At 43.3% G+C, this 18,011-nt stretch overlaps 1 protein-coding gene across 1 annotated transcript in view; it reads right to left on the bottom strand.

The window, feature by feature from the left end:
• Positions 1-18,011, bottom strand: part of LOC141014722 (RNA-binding Raly-like protein) — a 55,739-nt gene that overhangs the window by 9,679 nt on the left and 28,049 nt on the right. Inside the window, exons 2-3 of the mRNA XM_073488622.1 lie at positions 1,987-2,062; positions 845-892 (exon numbers count right to left, since the gene is read on the bottom strand). Of these exons, the coding sequence (XP_073344723.1) occupies positions 845-892; positions 1,987-2,062 (124 nt within the window). The remainder of the gene's footprint in view (positions 1-844; positions 893-1,986; positions 2,063-18,011) is intronic.

Genomic DNA, 18,011 nt, shown 5'->3' with positions numbered 1-18,011 from the left:
CTGAACGCCTTTCTTTTGTAATGTTAAAGGTGCAAGATGTAAGAAATGGCCACCTTTCAAATTCATACTTATATCTTAACGTAACATAACTGCTGCTAACTGAAGCTGCCGTTAGCTAGTTTGCTTACTTACTTACTTAGCACTGCAAAATAAGGCTATTTCTTTATTTCCGTGTCCTCAACATGGATGACCAACTGGTGAGTAATATTTTCAAGATACTGGAATTTCTAACTTCGACACAATACCTAGAAAAATATCGTTATTCAATATAATTTTCCATACAATGGGGAAGATTTGAAAAAACACAAAGATTTTCATTAGGCCTAGAGATAAATATAACAATACAAGGCTATAACATGAAGAGATATGACTAATAGCAGAGAACAGCAGAATGACAGAAGAAATATACAGTTTTTTCTTTTGATCGGCCTTAAAAAATTATGTGTGTGAGTCAATACGCTACATTTCAAGGTTTCTCAAAGATTCTCATTTGAAAACAAGTCAGCTGAAAGTATTCGAAAGTCAGCAGGAACCAGCGTTATCAACCAACTCGGCAATCAAGTTGGTTACAATAGCTTAATAAGTTAGCTAGCTGCAGCTGACACAACCTGCTGTCATTTCAGCCAGTTCGATATGAAAAGCCTGCTTTTCTCTACTTTCTTACATCAGGGACCTGATGTTAAAAAAACAGTCAGAATTTCGAGTGGTAAATCTGCAGCTGTTGTGATTTTACCCTGGCAGAAAGCTTGACAGGCGTAGCAACAGCAACTAAGGCAGACAGGGCTTGACAAACAGTGAACCGTTTCTTGATTGAACTTGATAACGTAATGTAAACGATACATACCTGCTGTAGAAATCATCCCTGTAGTACTCGTAATCAAATTCATAACCACTGTGAGAGAGACAAACAGAGAGACAGAAGGGGGGAGGACAGATCGGAGAGACGGGGAGAAAGAGATAAGGAGAGGGATGGGCTGTATTTAGAGGAGCCATTCTGGATCTGTCAAGAGTAAGCAGATCAAACTCGAGCCGCTTCGATTCGAACGGACACGCTCTAGTTTACGCCTAAAGCTCACTGCAGGTTACGCGGCAAGCCTGAGCCACGCTGGCATGCACAGACCCACAGATCAACAAAGAAATAAAAAGTTTCAGACGGGGAAGTACAGTCGGAAGGAGAAGAAAAATCTTTTCTTAGACCCTGTGGAGGAAAATCAATGTTAAGTACACGCTCAGGATGGCTGCTAATTTAGAATTCAGACAGAGAAAAATAAAGAGAAGAGGTGCAGAGAAGGAGCTGTTTTTGAAACGCTGCTACTCACACAGGAATTTTAATTAGGATTAATGTATTACTATTTCAATTTAGAGTAGTGTTGGTTTTTGCCTCTCCTGTTCCCGTTTCCATAATTACCATATAACACCCTGCCTGTTTTCAGCCGCAGCTATAACATGCAAATGAGGGGTCTCATATTAACACAATGCACACACTAATAAATTAGTAAAAATAAGACGTGCAATGCAACAAACCAGCTATTCAGAAGGAGTAATTAGTGGGAATGTAAGCTTTGTCAGTGGAATCGAGTATCAGAGAACACAAGAAAAGTGTCCCGGTGAATAGAAAACAACATGTCTGCCCCTCTTTCACATTAGACTGCAGTAAACAAGCCCCGCTTTGATCTGTTTGTGACCAGGAGTTGCGTGCGGGGCAGAAAATCAGGGTCATGCCTAATGAAGCTTATACAACAGCATCTCCTTTGAGCTTTACGGACCCATGCCGAACAAACTCCAGTCACAGTCGGGGGGGGATGTGGAGAGCATTAAAAACTCAATTAGAGATTCAAGGTTCAAAAGAAGAAAAAAATGGACATAATAGGAATCCTCATATTCCAAATATTACTCCACATTTACATCAGAGCAGGAGCAGCGGGGTGTGAAAGATGGTGGATATTAATGCCGGAGAGCTGCATGTGGAGGAGTTTTTTGTCTCACCTGTAGACGGCTGAGAGCGGCCGTTTGGAGCCTGCTTTGGGCCTGTATGGCTTGGGCTCGCCTGCCATGTTTATGTCTGCGGAAACACAAACAGAGAGACGAATCACATGTCAGTCATCCCTGCACGCCTGTGAACAGCCTTTACATGAATGATGCATACGTAATGATTTAGCCGTAACACTTGAGCATTCATGAGCAATAAATAAACAATTGGTACAACATTGTGCGCTGACACTGTATATTGTACTTGTAAGGCATTTCGACATCTGTGATGATTAACGTATGGCTGGAAACTCCTGTGAAGCATCCTTAATGTCTTATGTTTGCATTGTAAAATTATGGAAGCAAGGAAAGGCTGTCGTCTTTTGACATAGGAGTTGTTTCGATTCCAATACCGGTATCAGAAATGCAACCGATACTGCCGACACTGTATCGCTGAGTGCGTGAGTCTACGCACCGATCCGATACCACGTAATTTAGTAATGGGACCCTGCTACTTCCCAGCTAGCTCCGTTAGCTCAGTAAAACGGCGACAAGGCTGTAATTTCAAGTGTTGCCACAAAAGTCAACACCAGCAACCTTTTATAAAGCATTTGAAGACGCATCACGCGACAGAGCACGACGAACCTGCTCTCCCCAAACTTTATGAGACAGTGAGGGAACACATTCAGCTTTACTACTGACATTTGGACCTCTAACGTGTGCCCCATGTCTTTGCTGAGTCTGCACACTGGGTGGACACAGTATCACCGTCAATATCTTTGCCCTTCAGTGTGCGGTGCTGCAAGCCAGAAGGTTCTGTGAGTAAGTTTTAAAGGAATCATTTACTTCTAGATTTATTTAAGTTGCTGTGGCATAACTGTTTCAAATTGTTCTATTTAAAAAGCTGCTGAACTTCTTTTTCGGTTAAAACTCACTGTCAAAACAGACAATACAAGAATGTTGTACGGAAATCATTCTCTGCAAGGTTTTATCTGAGCCAGGCCATACAACAATGATCGCAATCATATCACATCCACACAGGGTTAGCAGTATATACAGCTGTTTTTTTAAACACCCAAAGCCGAGGTATCAGAATCAGAAGAAAAATATGGTATCGGAACATCTTTAAATAAGAGTAAAGCTCTGCACTTTACTGTAACACTCAACCTTTCATGTGACATTTAAATAAGAAACACACAAAGCTGGGAGGTCTATAGCGCACATTCACTGATGTCGAGGTGCATTGTGGAAGCCAATTTTCTAAGGCAAGACCAGAGACCTTGCTACGGTGTACTGGAAGGATTACAAAATGAAATTCTTGATGCGAGGCAGAAGAGAATCCTTGAAAACATAAAAACAATGAAAAACAATACGCATAGAAAGAAAAACTCAACCAAGAGCTGGATTTTAGGGCAGCTTTGATTTATCGCTGGCTCTTTGTGCTGTGCTTTTGTATAAAAATATGTTGCCATCAGGTGCACAGTTTTGTGACCAAGCCAGTCAGTGATGCAGAATTTTTCAAAATCGCTATCTGTGCATTGCCAAGGTTGTTGCAAGGTCCTCGTATTTTGTGCACAGTCTGAGTGGCTTTCGGGAGACGAGCCAGCGGGTCAAAATAAGCACCCGGTCCGAAGTAACACACTGAAAACAGTCCAGAAACTTTATGCGTGCAGACATGAGTCTATAACCCTGACATGAGGCAGAGAATAGTGCTGAATGAGATTAACACTTTTACTTTAGTATAAAAAGGAGCCTTTCTATCTGAGGTCAGGTATATGAGCCATTCAAACGTTAGCCTCAACAAAGACGAATAAAAGACTGAGAGGATTCTGAAGAATACGGATCTCTTGAGGCAAACGGAGTGAAAAACTTGAATACGTTCTGCGTAGTTTGACTGAGGGCGGCAGAATCTAATCATCTGCTCTTTTATACCGTCTTTGATATCAAACAACCTTTTGCGAACGTCTGCACGATTGTTGCAGCGAGGTACTCAGACAGACCACTTCATAACTGGCGGGATAAAAAGTTTAAGACCAAGAACAATATCACAATCAACAAGGTGCCCTTGAGAGACCGAAGCCTCGACTGTGCTGCGAACTCACTCTGGATAAGTGCCTTTTAAGTGATCTATGTACCTGTAAGGCACTCTCTGACAAATTGTTGTTTTCTGCATGCGGCCGTGTTCTCACTATCATTTCGTCCCCTCCAGCCATACACATTTGCTTAAACTATTTATGCCCTGCCCCCCCCTCCTCTATCCTCTTCTCCTCTAAGCACTAAACAAGTGGAAGCACCCCAATCCCTGGGAGTGGAATTGCACTGGGGTGAAAATAAGCTTCTGGCAAACTCTCGCCTCCTTCTCCCAGTGGCTGCTCTCACGAGAAATAGGATTAAACCCCGGGCTGTTTGTATACCACCTACTTAGACGTGCTAAAACACCGACTTTTTATGCAGAGCTGCATGACCAAATGAGCGAACAAGTGTGTGTGTGTGTGTGTGGATGTGTGTCTGCAGACTCGTCGGAGCATGTTGGGGCCGACCATGAAGCCGTTTTAGGATGATTATCATTTTTCTCATTAACCTGAAGGTTTACTTGGACACATATGGAGACTAAACCTTTAATTAGCCCACAAAAATCCCACTAAATGATAATTAGCATCCAAAAACCTCAAGCAGCCTAAAAGCCGTATCTTCGTCTCGACTGCGGTGTTGCCGTATGGTTCATATACAGCGCTCTGTTCAGACAAATCCCCACTATTCTGTCCTGCCAGTCAAGCTAAACCGGGCGAGTGTTGCATCTGCGAGGAGAGGAGAGCTTCTGCACACTTTGATGAAGACTGACTGGAAGAGTCTGGTGTGAGAGTTCAATCTACTGGAGCTCGATCAATACCACACTATCAGATGGGAACAGGTTTGGAGCTAAAGTGATTCGAAGGATCTATTCAACCAACAGAAAAGGAATCGGAAACTATTTTAATTATTAGTTGCACATGACTATTTCCCTGTTTTCTTCACTTTTCTCTGTTTTTGTAAATTGAATATCTTTGTGTGTTGGCAGCCCAGCAGACAGAATAAAATGTTGGCAGTTAATGTTTCTGCAAACCACAGACACATGTAGGTAATAAGGCTGCCAAGCCAGCTTTTATTCCAACATTTCTACGTGAGAAACTGCTGGATATTTTTTGACGAGGGACAATGTCGCTTCAATGATTTCCAGCTGCGTTCAGGGCATCAAAACAGGGTGTTTTTAATGAGAAGTCAGGACATCTCCTGCCATGTTTGTGGTGATCAAAGCAAGTATTTTAAGGCCAAAAAATGTTTTTTCCTAATCCCACAAGTTTTAAAAATATCCGTGGTTTGCAAAAACATTAATTCTGGCGAGTGGGTTGGTTTTGGACTGTGGGACGAACAGATTTAACAGAACAGATTTTTCTGACGTTTCATAGACAAAACATCGTTTCATCGATAATGAAAATAACTGTTAGTTGCAGCTGTGTACAGATGTGACAGCCGGGCTCTGCAGGTTTCTCCATCTTGTCTGCTGATCAACTGAGTTTGTGGATGTGAGCCGAAATAATAGTCCAACTTAACAAATTAGACACATTTGCTGTGTGAAAAAGTGCCTCTGCTCCTTTTTCCCTGAAAGTTAATATCTTATTCCATAAAAATGTAATTACTTTTTTTATGATCTTGGTGTATTTCAGCCTCCAAAAAATGCTGAAAAAAACTGCAGTTTGTCTTACTGACAACAGCTGCCCCTAAAATAATTAAAATCAGCTTGGACTTCATGACTGCAACTAAAGATCATTTTCATAGCTAATTAATCAGTCACAATAATCAATCTTTAGCCAATAGCATGTCAGAAAATAGTGAAAAATGCCCAACATGGTCTTCAAATTGCTTTTTTTCCCTGATGCACAGGCCAAAATCTAAAGGTATTGAATTTACAGTGACTCATCTGAAGGAGAACTCAGACAGGAGGACAGGAGGTAGTACTGAAATACTGAGTACTTCTTATATTTTTGATTTGTTGGGATTGTTAAAGGCAAAGGCTGCCAGCAGCTTTGGTACAAAGGCACTTTTTCAGCCCTCCATCAACTGTTGAGCACTACTTTGAATAGGCTTGGGTGAATCGGTGGTGCAGTCACATGTTTTCATGAAAGCCTAAATTCTGCCTCAATTCTCAAAGAGTCTTTGAGGAACTAATTGTCAGACTCGCTGTTAAGGATCACCTCAGAAGCAGCTTTTAGCATAACACTTTGCTCAAAACTTTGCACTTTATGTAGTGTTTATCAGTTACTGTCCTCTATCCCATCGGTTTGTACCATCGGATTGTCTTGCCTGATCAATCTGCAGCTTAGTAAGACCGGGCCCGGACGGGGCGGAGCTGTCTGTGGTGCTGAACGAGGGTTTGTTAAGGTCTGTTGCACTGCTCAGTCCGGGCAGCGGGTAAAACAAAAGGGCTCGACCTTGCAGCTGCGCGAACACAAGCATGATGCAATTTGAATTTGGCAGCCCTGAAATTATTTATAGTTACACTTGAGCTCGACTCCTATTTTCTATCGCTCAGAGAAAGGGGGTGTCTGTCTGCCTATAGATAACAAAACAAACACAACTCAGCAATGTATAAATATTTAAGGTAATGCTGCTATTGGCTGAGGAATCTGGCGGGGGAAAAGGCTCTGGAGCTAAATTGCAATGGAAAGACAAAAGCACAGAGCATAAGTAATCACTGAGGACAGACCGGTGTTCCTCTGTCAAGAAAACAAGGATCCGTGACTCCCTGAAGGAACCTGCCCGTGTGTTTTATTGCTCTCATTTGTTGCTTTACGTCTCTGTCTCCCTCAGACTACTCTTGCTCATGCTTCCCGTTCTGCCCTCGGCCTCAGCCTATACCTCAACATCTCTTTCTCTACCTCCATCCCCCTCCACCTTCCCCTCCCGCGCACAAGACGCTATATAACCCCACCTCGCCATCCGTCACTCTCTCTCACATCCTGTGTCTCTGCGCGAGCCGAGTGAAGCTCATTATGAGACATTTTCAGCGCCGAGCATCACCTGTGGGCCCTTTTCTTTTCGACACCTGCGCCGCCAACGAAAGGTTTTGCAAGTCTTATTTCTCCCCTCCTTTCATTAGCGAGGGATGAATAACACAGAGAAGTCGGGGCTTTGAATAAATCAGGGCTATAAACTGAGCCATATGGCAACATATTGCAGGGGAATGACTGGGATGAGGAAAGTACTCCTGTGAAAATCAACAGGGCCCAAAAACATACGGAGAGGGTGGGTCCTGTGAGAATGCGGGGAACTGGAGGACACCGTTATATTCAGAGAAGGAATATGAATGAACTACCGGAGCAGGGACAAAACCTGCTCGGCCACGACAAATCAGACTGTAATCTGTCTGTCTTGTTCTCTCTCTCTACCTTTGACTTTTTCCACTCTCCTCGCTAATAGCCCATGGCTTCAGAGGAAAGCTAACAGGCAACGGGCAGCAGGGGTTACCGCAAGGTCAGACGAAGCAAGAGATGAATAGATCGCATCACGAGAGCCAAAGAACCTCTTTGTATTAGTGAGGGCAGAGTGCTGGAAGATGGACAGAAGCTTATATTCCTGAAAATCAATTCATTGTGCACGACGGCGCTCTCGTTAGCCATAACTCTGCGCTATTGGAATAATGACAACTCAATCACTCAGCCTTCAATAGCTCATTTTGCTCTGGCTTTTCCTTCAAATGCCGTGATAAAGACTGTTGTCTAAACATACGGCAAGCCACATCCATCAGTGTGGTCGGTCATAATCAGGATAAACAAACTGTGTTAATCATTAATAAACACAGGCTCAATACCATTTACATCTAGAGCAGAAATTTGGTGCAAGCTCCCTCGACCAAAGCCCACTTAAAGTGACTGATGCCCTCGCTTGGCGTCACACCAGCTGTGCCTGAAAGGACACCAGCGGTAATTAGCATGCCAAACTCCCCCTGCTTTTAACTCAGATTTTCCTCAGCAGATACAGAAACAACCCGGCAACCAACACACAGCTGATTTCTGTTGGTTTCTGCTGCTGCAAATGACCTGTTTGGACTCCTGCTGCGGTGTGGCGCAGAAGCTATAATAGACAAAACAACAAGTGATGTGAGCCAGTTATCACCCTAAATATGTCTGAACCCTCCCACAGAGACTGAAAATAAACAAGCAGGATACTGTCTTCTCTTTGAGGACACATGGCTCCTCACAAACAGCCTATTTACTAGCTGTTGCAAGAGATATAATATCAAGGTATGATGTGTTTAAGAGAATACATGGATGATAAGTCAGTATTTTAGGAATGACGATTGTGTCTTTTTACCTGCAAGAACATTTTGAGATATTACTGTATCAACATGGAATAGAGGTTTGGGTTGGGGTTTGGGTTAAAATAGCTACATTACTTATGTAACCTCAGTCACATCATGTACTGTATGTGAAGTTACTAACTTAAATAACTCACTGTTGACTTTTGATTTCACACTGGACACAAACAGCGGCCTCCTTGGTGAAAGTCATGTGCTTGTTTTACCCTGAGCTTCCATTCCTGAACTCCTCCATACTCATTAAACTACTTTGCCTAGTCTCGCACTGTGTCAGCACTGGAGAAGTGTCTGATGGCACCAGTTCTCATTTCTTAAATGCAACCACAGTCTCCTTGGGCGCCACTTAACTCGGGATACAGTTTACCTGCAACAGAGTGTCGGGGGAAACTTGGTCTGCATGTGGGGAGGTGAGCCCTGGCAATAAGATGACTAAATCCCTACAAATGAAAAGGTAACGGGTTAGAAAATTACCAGTTTCAGCTTGTAGGTTGCTAGCTTGGATGTTGTTGTTGTTGTTGTTGTTACATCAGTCTACATCTGGCAAGTCAGACTATACTTTGCCTGACTTCCTCCTCTGCTGCTGTAATGATAACTACAGCCAACAGAGGTCACCGCCTAACAGAAAAGGTCAATATAAGTCATAATAAGCTGCTTTCAAAGACGACCTGTATGGTTATTTTTGGATAAGGATGGACTGCAGCAAGCCTTTGTGACCACTTGCTTTAACATCTGGGTTGAATGCAAGTAAAGAAGTAAACAACAACTACCCAGATGTATTTGTTGAGAAAAATCCAATACCTCCTGTGCTTTCCACTTTTGTGAACAGATCTACAGCGAGGCTGCCACTCTTTGAGGCTGTACTTCGGCGAAGCGTCACCAAGGTCCAACCCCTTCACACCCCTGACCCCTGATGTGTTGTCCCAATTCAAAGGGGGAGATTTCAACTGCCAGCGGCTGAAGCTAAGGGGCACTGAAGTATTAAAAACCATCTGCCAGGCCACACAAGTGAAAAAAAACACGATTTCGATGACATATAAAACTGGTAGCGAAGACATAAACCTACAGTGTGGTATCATTAAATCATCCCGAGGCCCTTCATGTATCTGCGTTTAGAAACTTTGATGATTTCATTAAAAGAACATTTTGGAACAAGAAGTTCAATTAAAGCCTCTTCATACAGGTATGTCCAACGGATTAAACCTGCGATATTTAATTTATGGGGCAGACTTGCTAACCTAGAAACACCCTCTATCTTCTCCCCTCCTGATTACCTAAAAAGCTTTGGTGTCGCCTTTTGAGTCATATCGCAGATGTGCAGCACAGCGAACAGGTGATTGACTGCAATAAACTCCCTTTAAACGAATCAACGGGGACCTTGAGAGAATGAAAAATGTCTTCTTTTCTTTTACAAAAAGGGAGGAAAATTCCCCACGGACCAGAGCTGATGGCTCTACAACGCATTTGTCACTTCCTCCCTTTGCTCGCTCTTTCATTTCAGTCCCCTCTCCTCGCAAACGTCAACTGTCTATTTGATGAGATAAAACATTAAAAGGCAAAGACGGAGAGCTAGAAAGAATGAGAGAGCGGGGACACGGAGGGAGCTGCCGATCATCTCCTCATGGAACGAGAAACTCCGGCGCCAATCTCCCCAATGTCTTAATTAATTGAACAAAGTAAGTAATCATGCAAATTGTTCCTCGGCGGGAGGGACGTAAAGCTGAGTGTCGAGAACGTGGCGAAGGAGCTGGATCGAGCAGGTAATGGACGTGCAGAAGGGACAGGTAGGGATGTAGGAAATTCGTCTCTCAATTGTGAGGCTTGGCCGGTCTGTGAGGAAGGCAGGAGGTCTGAGATGAAGGAACTGCCACATCTAATACCAAACGCTGTACATCATGACCTGCAGGCAAGGCCCTGACTGTTGTGGGCATCATAAAAACTCCAGATATGCCTTTCATCTTTGCTCCTGTGATATATTTCCGAGGGCTGATACGGGCCGGCCGTATCGCAGGTATGGACTGACAAGTTAAAATGACAGATTTCCTCAAAATCTCAGAGTGAATTACAATCAAATCTGCCTTTCACAGTGGATCCTCGCTGTGCCCTGACCGCTTCTGATTTTCACAGAAGCCTTTCAGCTCCGTGCTGAATCATTCCTCACATTTCAATCACTCCACTGTTAGACATTAGCCTTGTTCTTTGCTCTCTGTGCCCGGCGAGCCCCTCAATCAAGGTCACCAGGCAATTCGGTCCCTTCAAAAACTGAAATAAGCGCTTTGCTGTTCCCTCTCAGCACCAGCCAAAAAAAAAAAAGACAGCTTGTTTACCGACGCTTCTCCGAAAACAGTTGCAGGCTGGCGTCGTGGACGGCTGGTGTTTAATTATATGAAAAAACAAGTAGCGAGGAGACAGCGTGGATATCTGCATATCAAAGGTGGTTTACCTGGAACCTTTGAAGATCAAACATCAAACAGGGCTATTCAAGGCGAGGTCAGGTGGCTCTCTACATTTTTCTGTTTGGATCTGAAATTTTAGTTTGTAAACCGTATTCTTCCGCGTCAAGTGGGCGATATGATGATATAAAATGTGAGGCAATACGTCTCTTCAACATCTCTGGTCGTCCAGTGTGAGCAACAATGAACTGCTGTCTGGCAGTACTGGGTTTTTATGCGATTCTGACATCAGTGTGATTTGTCCGTAGTTTCATTTGCGACATCGATGTCTGGTCATTTAATCAACTAACAGCACATCACAATAATGCAAAAATACCTAACTTTTACTGGTTCCAGCTTCTCAAATGTGAGTATGTAGTTTGGGGATGTTGGTCAAGTTAATTTTCACATTGGGCCCTTGTAAATAAACATGGGTGTTTTTCACTGTATTCTGACATTCGATCGGCAAAGCAATTAATTGATTAATCAAGCGAATGGGCAACAGATCAATCAATAAAGGAAATAATTGTTAGTTGCAGCACTAAAGTACAATAACTTGTATTTCTGTCATCAAAGGCAGAGCGACATCACATTATTACAATCACGTTATTACTTTGTTAGTTAATTCTGTGCGTCATGATTTACACTCAGCGAAGTGTGAATGAAGAACAAAATTGAGATTCCAAGCCATTCATTCCCGCTCATAGAAAACCTGCTGCCTCACAACTTTCAAGGTGACACAGGCTTCAACACACTGGTGCGTTTCTGTTGAGCTCCAAACATCCTTTTTAGGCGTCCTGAGAAAACAAGGCTGTCCTCAGGAGATACCTATTGTTATTATGATAATCTTAAATTTGCAATGCTAATTTCACAGTGGATCGCTTCGATAAATGAAGAGAATACACCGTTTACTTCATTGCACCCTATATAAGATGTCACAATTATTATTTTCCTTATTTCTTATTTTGCAAAATATGATTAATTCAAATGTTCAATATATAAAGTAAAAAAAGAAGAAAAGCGTGACAAATACAAATCACAGAATCCCAAAGTCCAAGGTGAAGTCTTTGCCAACCACAAGACAAGACAAGAAAACATTGTGGTTCGGCTTAAAATAACTATATTACTATGTAAATTTGGTTACAAAGCGAACCAAGTTATGTTTCGTATGTGACGTAACTACGTTAGTGAGTTAAAATAACTCTTTACTTCACCTAACTTCCTCCTTTGCCGCCGTAATAATTACTATGACCACTAGAGGTCGCCACCTTGGACGAAAAACGACAATTTGGGTCGTAATAAGCTGTTCTCACGGTCGACGTTTACAGTCGATTTCCTGATGAAAAATAGGCTGTCAAAACGATTGGTTTTGTCCCAAACCAAAAGATAAGGTTCAATTTTCAGTAACATATTAGCAGTGCAGTAGCATGAAGAGTGAGAACAGTCTGAGTCAGGGGGTGGCTGGTGGGTTGGGTGGTTCAATATCATGGAAAGCCAGCAAGTGTTACCATTTAAGAGGCTGTGACCAGAGCATATTTTGTAATTTTGCTCAAGAATCAATGTCTGTTTTCATTCTACTTCTATGTTGTTGGCATACTCCTAGCTCATCCTCTTCCCTTGCTTGAAAATGATAACGAGTCACATCCCCCTTCCATCAATCCACTCTGTGCCACAGAGTTCCCCTAAAAAGCCATTTTATTATAAGACTACAACATCTCAGTGAACATCCTATTATAAAACTGGAGCATCTCTCCCTCTGTAAACACTCAAGTGTGACTTCTAGTCTGCTGCCCTGCCTCGGCGCCTCTCTGAGGTCGCGTGGACCAGAGTCCGAGGGGATCAGCTCGTAATCCTCGGCCCCTTCAGGCACCGGCGGAACAGATAAAAGCGTGGCATCGGTTTGAGATCACATCCTTCTGTGTGACCTGTAAAACCCAGCGAGCTGCCTCACGCAAGTCAACAATGATGCACTTCAAAGAGCGGACGATTCGGGCGGCTGGATGGATGAACGTGGCGCGGCGAGGGAGCTTAGCGGTGGGGCACGAGGCAGGAAAAACAAACGCATACGAACAACCTCTGAGAAACAATCATGGCAACCGTTGATAATCAGGTTATCAACGCAGACTTGCCTCCCTGCTAAAAATAGGCCCCTTTTCAGGCTCTTTAGCGTTGAACCTACAACAGAAATATTTGAGCTGACATGGTTCTGCTTTATAATTCCCACTTATGCATTTATATTTCATTTAACCCAGGAAATAAAGAGAATTACTGATCGAGGGGAAATTTCACAGGCATACTGCTGGCCTACATGTAGAAATTGTGTTCTTGCCTTTCAGATACGATGTTGCACGTCCCAGAATAGGTGTGCTGGCGTGCATGTGAGAGACGGGCGCCGCGATGGGAAGAGAGACAGAGCGAGGTGTTACAAGTTCCCTAATTATTTCCATGTGCTCGCCCTGACACTTGACAGACATTCATTGTACCGTTCTTTAGACTGGTACACTGCTGCAGTCGCGTTATCTGTCGACTGTGCACATTAGATCCAATATTAACACACGCCATTCACCAGAGCGTGTTGTGCTAAAATATTCTGCTTCTTTTGCCATTTTGCATCATTTCTCAAAAAGCTTATTGCACATAGGGACGTGGATAATAAGGCGTCATTTTAGTTGTGAGTGTCTGTGTTTTCTCTGTGCATCAGTGCTCGGACGTGTTTGTGTGTGTGTGTGTGTGTCACTGAATGCTTGTCTTTATTTCACACTGATTGGCGCTTCTCCTGGCAACAGTCCAAACTGCCTTTGCTCCACTAAACGCGAGTGGAGCCGCCGGTGTGAGAGACAAGGACTCTGGGGGAGCGACATCTTGTGACAACTCTGTCACATTATTTCATCATCCACAGAGGACTCTCATTAGGGTCCTTTTCTGACAGATAAAAATCAAATTCTCAGGACGGAGCGGAGCGTGACGCGGGTGCTTGGACAAGTTGAAAAAACAACACCAACACAAAAAAAATAAATAATAAAAGTGTGGGGGCACAGCTGGTGAAACTGAAACTGTAGCAACTGCATCGTAGGTGGCAACTAGAGTATCTGGAATGGATTATATTCTCTAATTGCTTGTGATTTATTCAAGAGAGGACGAGCCGCAGATTGTGATGCGCGTGATTTGTATTCCTTCCCATGCACGGACATCCAAACTGAAATTTTGGGCAAAATGGAGCTGAGCTGAAAAGAGGTCTAGTCTTGGAGGCAGCACACAAACACACAATCTTCCCGCTCGTGCACGCACCAACCACAGATGCCCTTGACACGTGGCTTGAGATCTTGAGATACATGGAGGACATCTGACAGAAGATGTAACACCCCAACCCCCAAAACCACTCCTCCACACACAAACTAACATCTGCAGCACAGACACACACACACACACACACACACACTCATTCGTCATGCGCTGCAGCCTTCAATCACACACAAATTGCAAGAAACAAGGAGAACGCAGGACGAGCATGTGCAGGGAAAAGGAAAGGAAAAAAAGGTGCAGGAGTAGAGTCTCAGGAGCTTGTGTCCAGGGGAAGTTTTCATTAGCATGTATCAAAGCCTCCCTTCGCCTGAAGAATGACACACAGTACACAGACGCGCACACACACGTGCACAGTGTGTGTCCCAGTGGTGCAGAGGGCTGAAACCCCATTTGATCTCCAAAGATTCCTGAGCTGCAAAATCTTAAATATTTATGGACTTCAACTCAAATACTCGTGCTCACAGACTCGTCAGAAAAAAGAAAAAAAAAAAAAAGGGCCGAAAGCGACTTTTTTTTCTTCTTCCTCTAATTAAATTAATCACAAAAGGCGACGGCATAAACACGCTCGCGGGCAGCAGAATTCACCTTTTGAAAAAAGAACAAAGCACAAAGATAAATCCCCCCATCCTCCCCCTGGGAGGTATTAGCTGAGCAGGGATGGGGATTTCTTTAACACAGCACAATCATGACAACAAAGCAGAGATGTGTAGCAGATTATTACTCTCTAATTAATAAACAATCACTATTTGCAAAAGCTTACATTTTCATCATGTCCATGCAGCACTGTTGCAGAGCACATTTCAAAGTAAGAGCAGCCGGGGCCAAGAAATAAATAATAAATTGCTGCAGTCTCAAACAAACTGATTGCAAATGTTACACCTACACAAATCTCTCTCTCTAGATATATATATAACGTATATTTGCCCTATTATATGTCACTCACACATCCATCATACTGCAGTATATGCTGCTGAAAAACCACACAAACTGATGGCAAAAAAAGAAGCACGAGGTGTGAGGTTTCAACAGCAAGGGAGTCCTTCACTATTTTTTCCTGGCCACCTCTTCCAGCCACCAGTGCTTGACACTGCTCGTGCTTCAACGCACTCAGCCTCTGAATTTGCAGTCAGGGAGCTGATTGCAGAAATGCCCGATGAAGACGATGGCAATGAGTAGGTAGAAGTCACAGTCCTACATTTTTCAACACATTTTGAGGAGCTAACCAAGGTGCTTCAGATAAGATAGGTGTTGAATTGCATCTGGACTAAGGCTGATTATTTTCATCGTCGATGAATCTGTTGATAACTTTCTCAGATAATTGATTAACTGTTTGATCTATAAGATGTAAGAAAATGGTGAAAATGTCAATCAAGGCCGATATAACGTCCTCAAATGTCTTTTTTTGTCCACAACCCATTCACTATGTACCTTAAAGAATGACTCAAACCAATTAATCGATTATCAAAATAGTCGGCAATCAATTCAACAGTTGACAACTAACCGATTAATCGATTAATCGCTGCAGCTCTGACCTGGATCCAGCTGGTTGAAAGTGCATCTAATGACAACAAATAAAACTGTGGTTTTCTCATTTTTGATCAGAACATAATAAGAACAGACATCTTAATATCAACAGGTTTACTGTCCGTTATCCATCAGACTCAGACGTATCACATCCTGAACACATTTCAAGCACCGGCGAGTTCATCCCCTATCTAAAAATTACACAGAAGGGGCTCGGACCAGCCACCTGAAGGTTAAAGTCCAGAACAGTCTGTAAAATAAGCTCAACATCTTCACCAAGCACAGATTTTTTATTTTTTTATTTCACATTCTCCCTCCATTGGAGCTCCTGGATTTCTTCGCCTACCCTTTCTCTGCACACTGACTCCTCTGTGCATGACTTCCAACTTTGGCTTTTCTTCTCACCTTACAAAGCTTTACATCCAGAAAGTCATGCAGTGCTATTTGTAGCCTACACAGTGCACAATATAGTTCTGCATTTCCTCTGTTGAGGAAAACAGCAGCTGCATCACACTCTGCAGGCAGGAAAGTCGTGGGTATGCGTGACTGTAAAACGCCTAATAATTGATTTTACATTGGGTAAAAGGTGTAAACACATGTTTTCTTCAATTAAATCACATGCAACTAAGATATTGCGATAATCTAAACTGTTTCAAAAAGGAAACCTCAAAATGTTTAGTCGCACTCGACAGATTTTTGGTTGCCCTGGTGTGCCAGCAACGTCCATATGCACTGGCCCAGGCTTGCAGTATGGCTGTATAATAGCACCCATATTATACAGTTATAGGTCTGCACCATATCAACCAATCTGCTTCCTATTTTCTTAGTGAATTGATTTAATCACATCACAACTGGATTCATAAACATCCTAAAATTCTTAGAAATCACACTGGCCATGCCCCTAGACCTTGACATTGCCTCTTCTGTCTGACAAAGACAGTTTACAGCCACATTAGGCAAAGAAAAGTAGCAAATCCTCACAATTAAGAAGCTGAATTGCTGATATTTCTGTTTCCAAACTGTGCATCCACCAAAGGAAGATACGTGTGCGCACTGGAACTGTGATCATGTGATGGATGAACGCGAATTAAAACCTAAAACGACTGTTTACATTATAACCAGCTCTCTCTTCAGCCCTGATGAGTCGACACATATTATTTCATGCGCTTACTTCAGCAGTTTGAATGAACATCACAACAGAGCAGGTGCGGGGATGGCTCTCCAAACTAACAGCTCGGTGCAAACACTAATCGTGCAGCAGCAGCAGCAGGTGGCTTGACTTCCTATTAGTCAAGGAAGCATTGACATATTAAGAAAAATACATGTAGACGAGAGCTTTTTCGCGCAGCATGATCCAGTGGCGCTTCTGCGTTTAACTTTGGCACCTCGCAGCTGCGCGTAAAAACCACATTTCCGCGCACAATACAGCAACTTAACCGGGCCTGCAGATTCGGGATGCATCAACAAAAGGCAACTTGTATCTGTCGACATCAGCATAAAGATGCAGCCCGCGGTGAAAAGACGCTGTGTATAAACTTACATCGATGGTTGCGACGCTTCCCCTTGTACATGGTCATTATGTACGGGTCCAGCTTTGCGCTCGTTCAAGATCCGCGTTCGGTTACCACGAGACAGCGACGGAGAGGGAACAGCGGGGACTTGGTCTTGCTGCGATACTTTGTGACTGGATATAAATTAGCCCTTCAGACGGAGGCGCTGCTGAAGCGAGGATCATACCATGCTCAGAGACGGGAGAGGGGGGGAGGGGGGGGAGTACAGTGCATCTCATCCACACACACACGCACACAACCACACACACACAGCGGAAGGGAAATTATAAATCATGGAGATTAGGAAGCAAAACAATCAGACAGCAAGGAAAAGAAATATACATAATGTAGCAAAACAACTCTGTCAGGATTCATTTTGATCACACTCAGGGCCGGAGCCAGGATTTTAGAAATACTGAGGTCATGGCCCCCCCCTTTTCAAATCCTGACGCACTGGGATTGTATGACAGGCTGGCCACCATCCTAAAGTCAATTCAATCAAATCAGTTTTATTTATATAGCCCAAAATCACGATCACATTGCCTCGGTCGGGCTTAACAATCTGTCCAGTGAACGACATTCTCTGAGGAGAGCCACAGAGGAGGGATCCCTCTCCCAGGACAGACTGACATGCAATAGATGCGGCATGTACAGAACAGAACAACAAAATCACAATTTACAAATTGCATTGGCAGAATATCTGATACAAATTATATAATATATGTAAAGTGCGTGGATCCAGGAGGACGACCGAGCGGGCCGAGGCATCGCCAAGAGGTGCCCAGGGCCACACGACCTGACGAGTTGGGAAACCCGAAGCGTCAGTATTTGACGACTTGGGAATGAGAATCCAGAACCTTTAATGTATAAAAGATTTTTAAA

Source organism: Pagrus major, chromosome 19, assembly GCF_040436345.1.
Source record: "Pagrus major chromosome 19, Pma_NU_1.0".
Classification (NCBI taxonomy): Eukaryota; Metazoa; Chordata; class Actinopteri; order Spariformes; family Sparidae; genus Pagrus; species Pagrus major.
The sequence above is the reverse complement of the archived record's forward strand: the minus strand, read 5'-3'. Positions and strand labels throughout refer to the sequence as shown.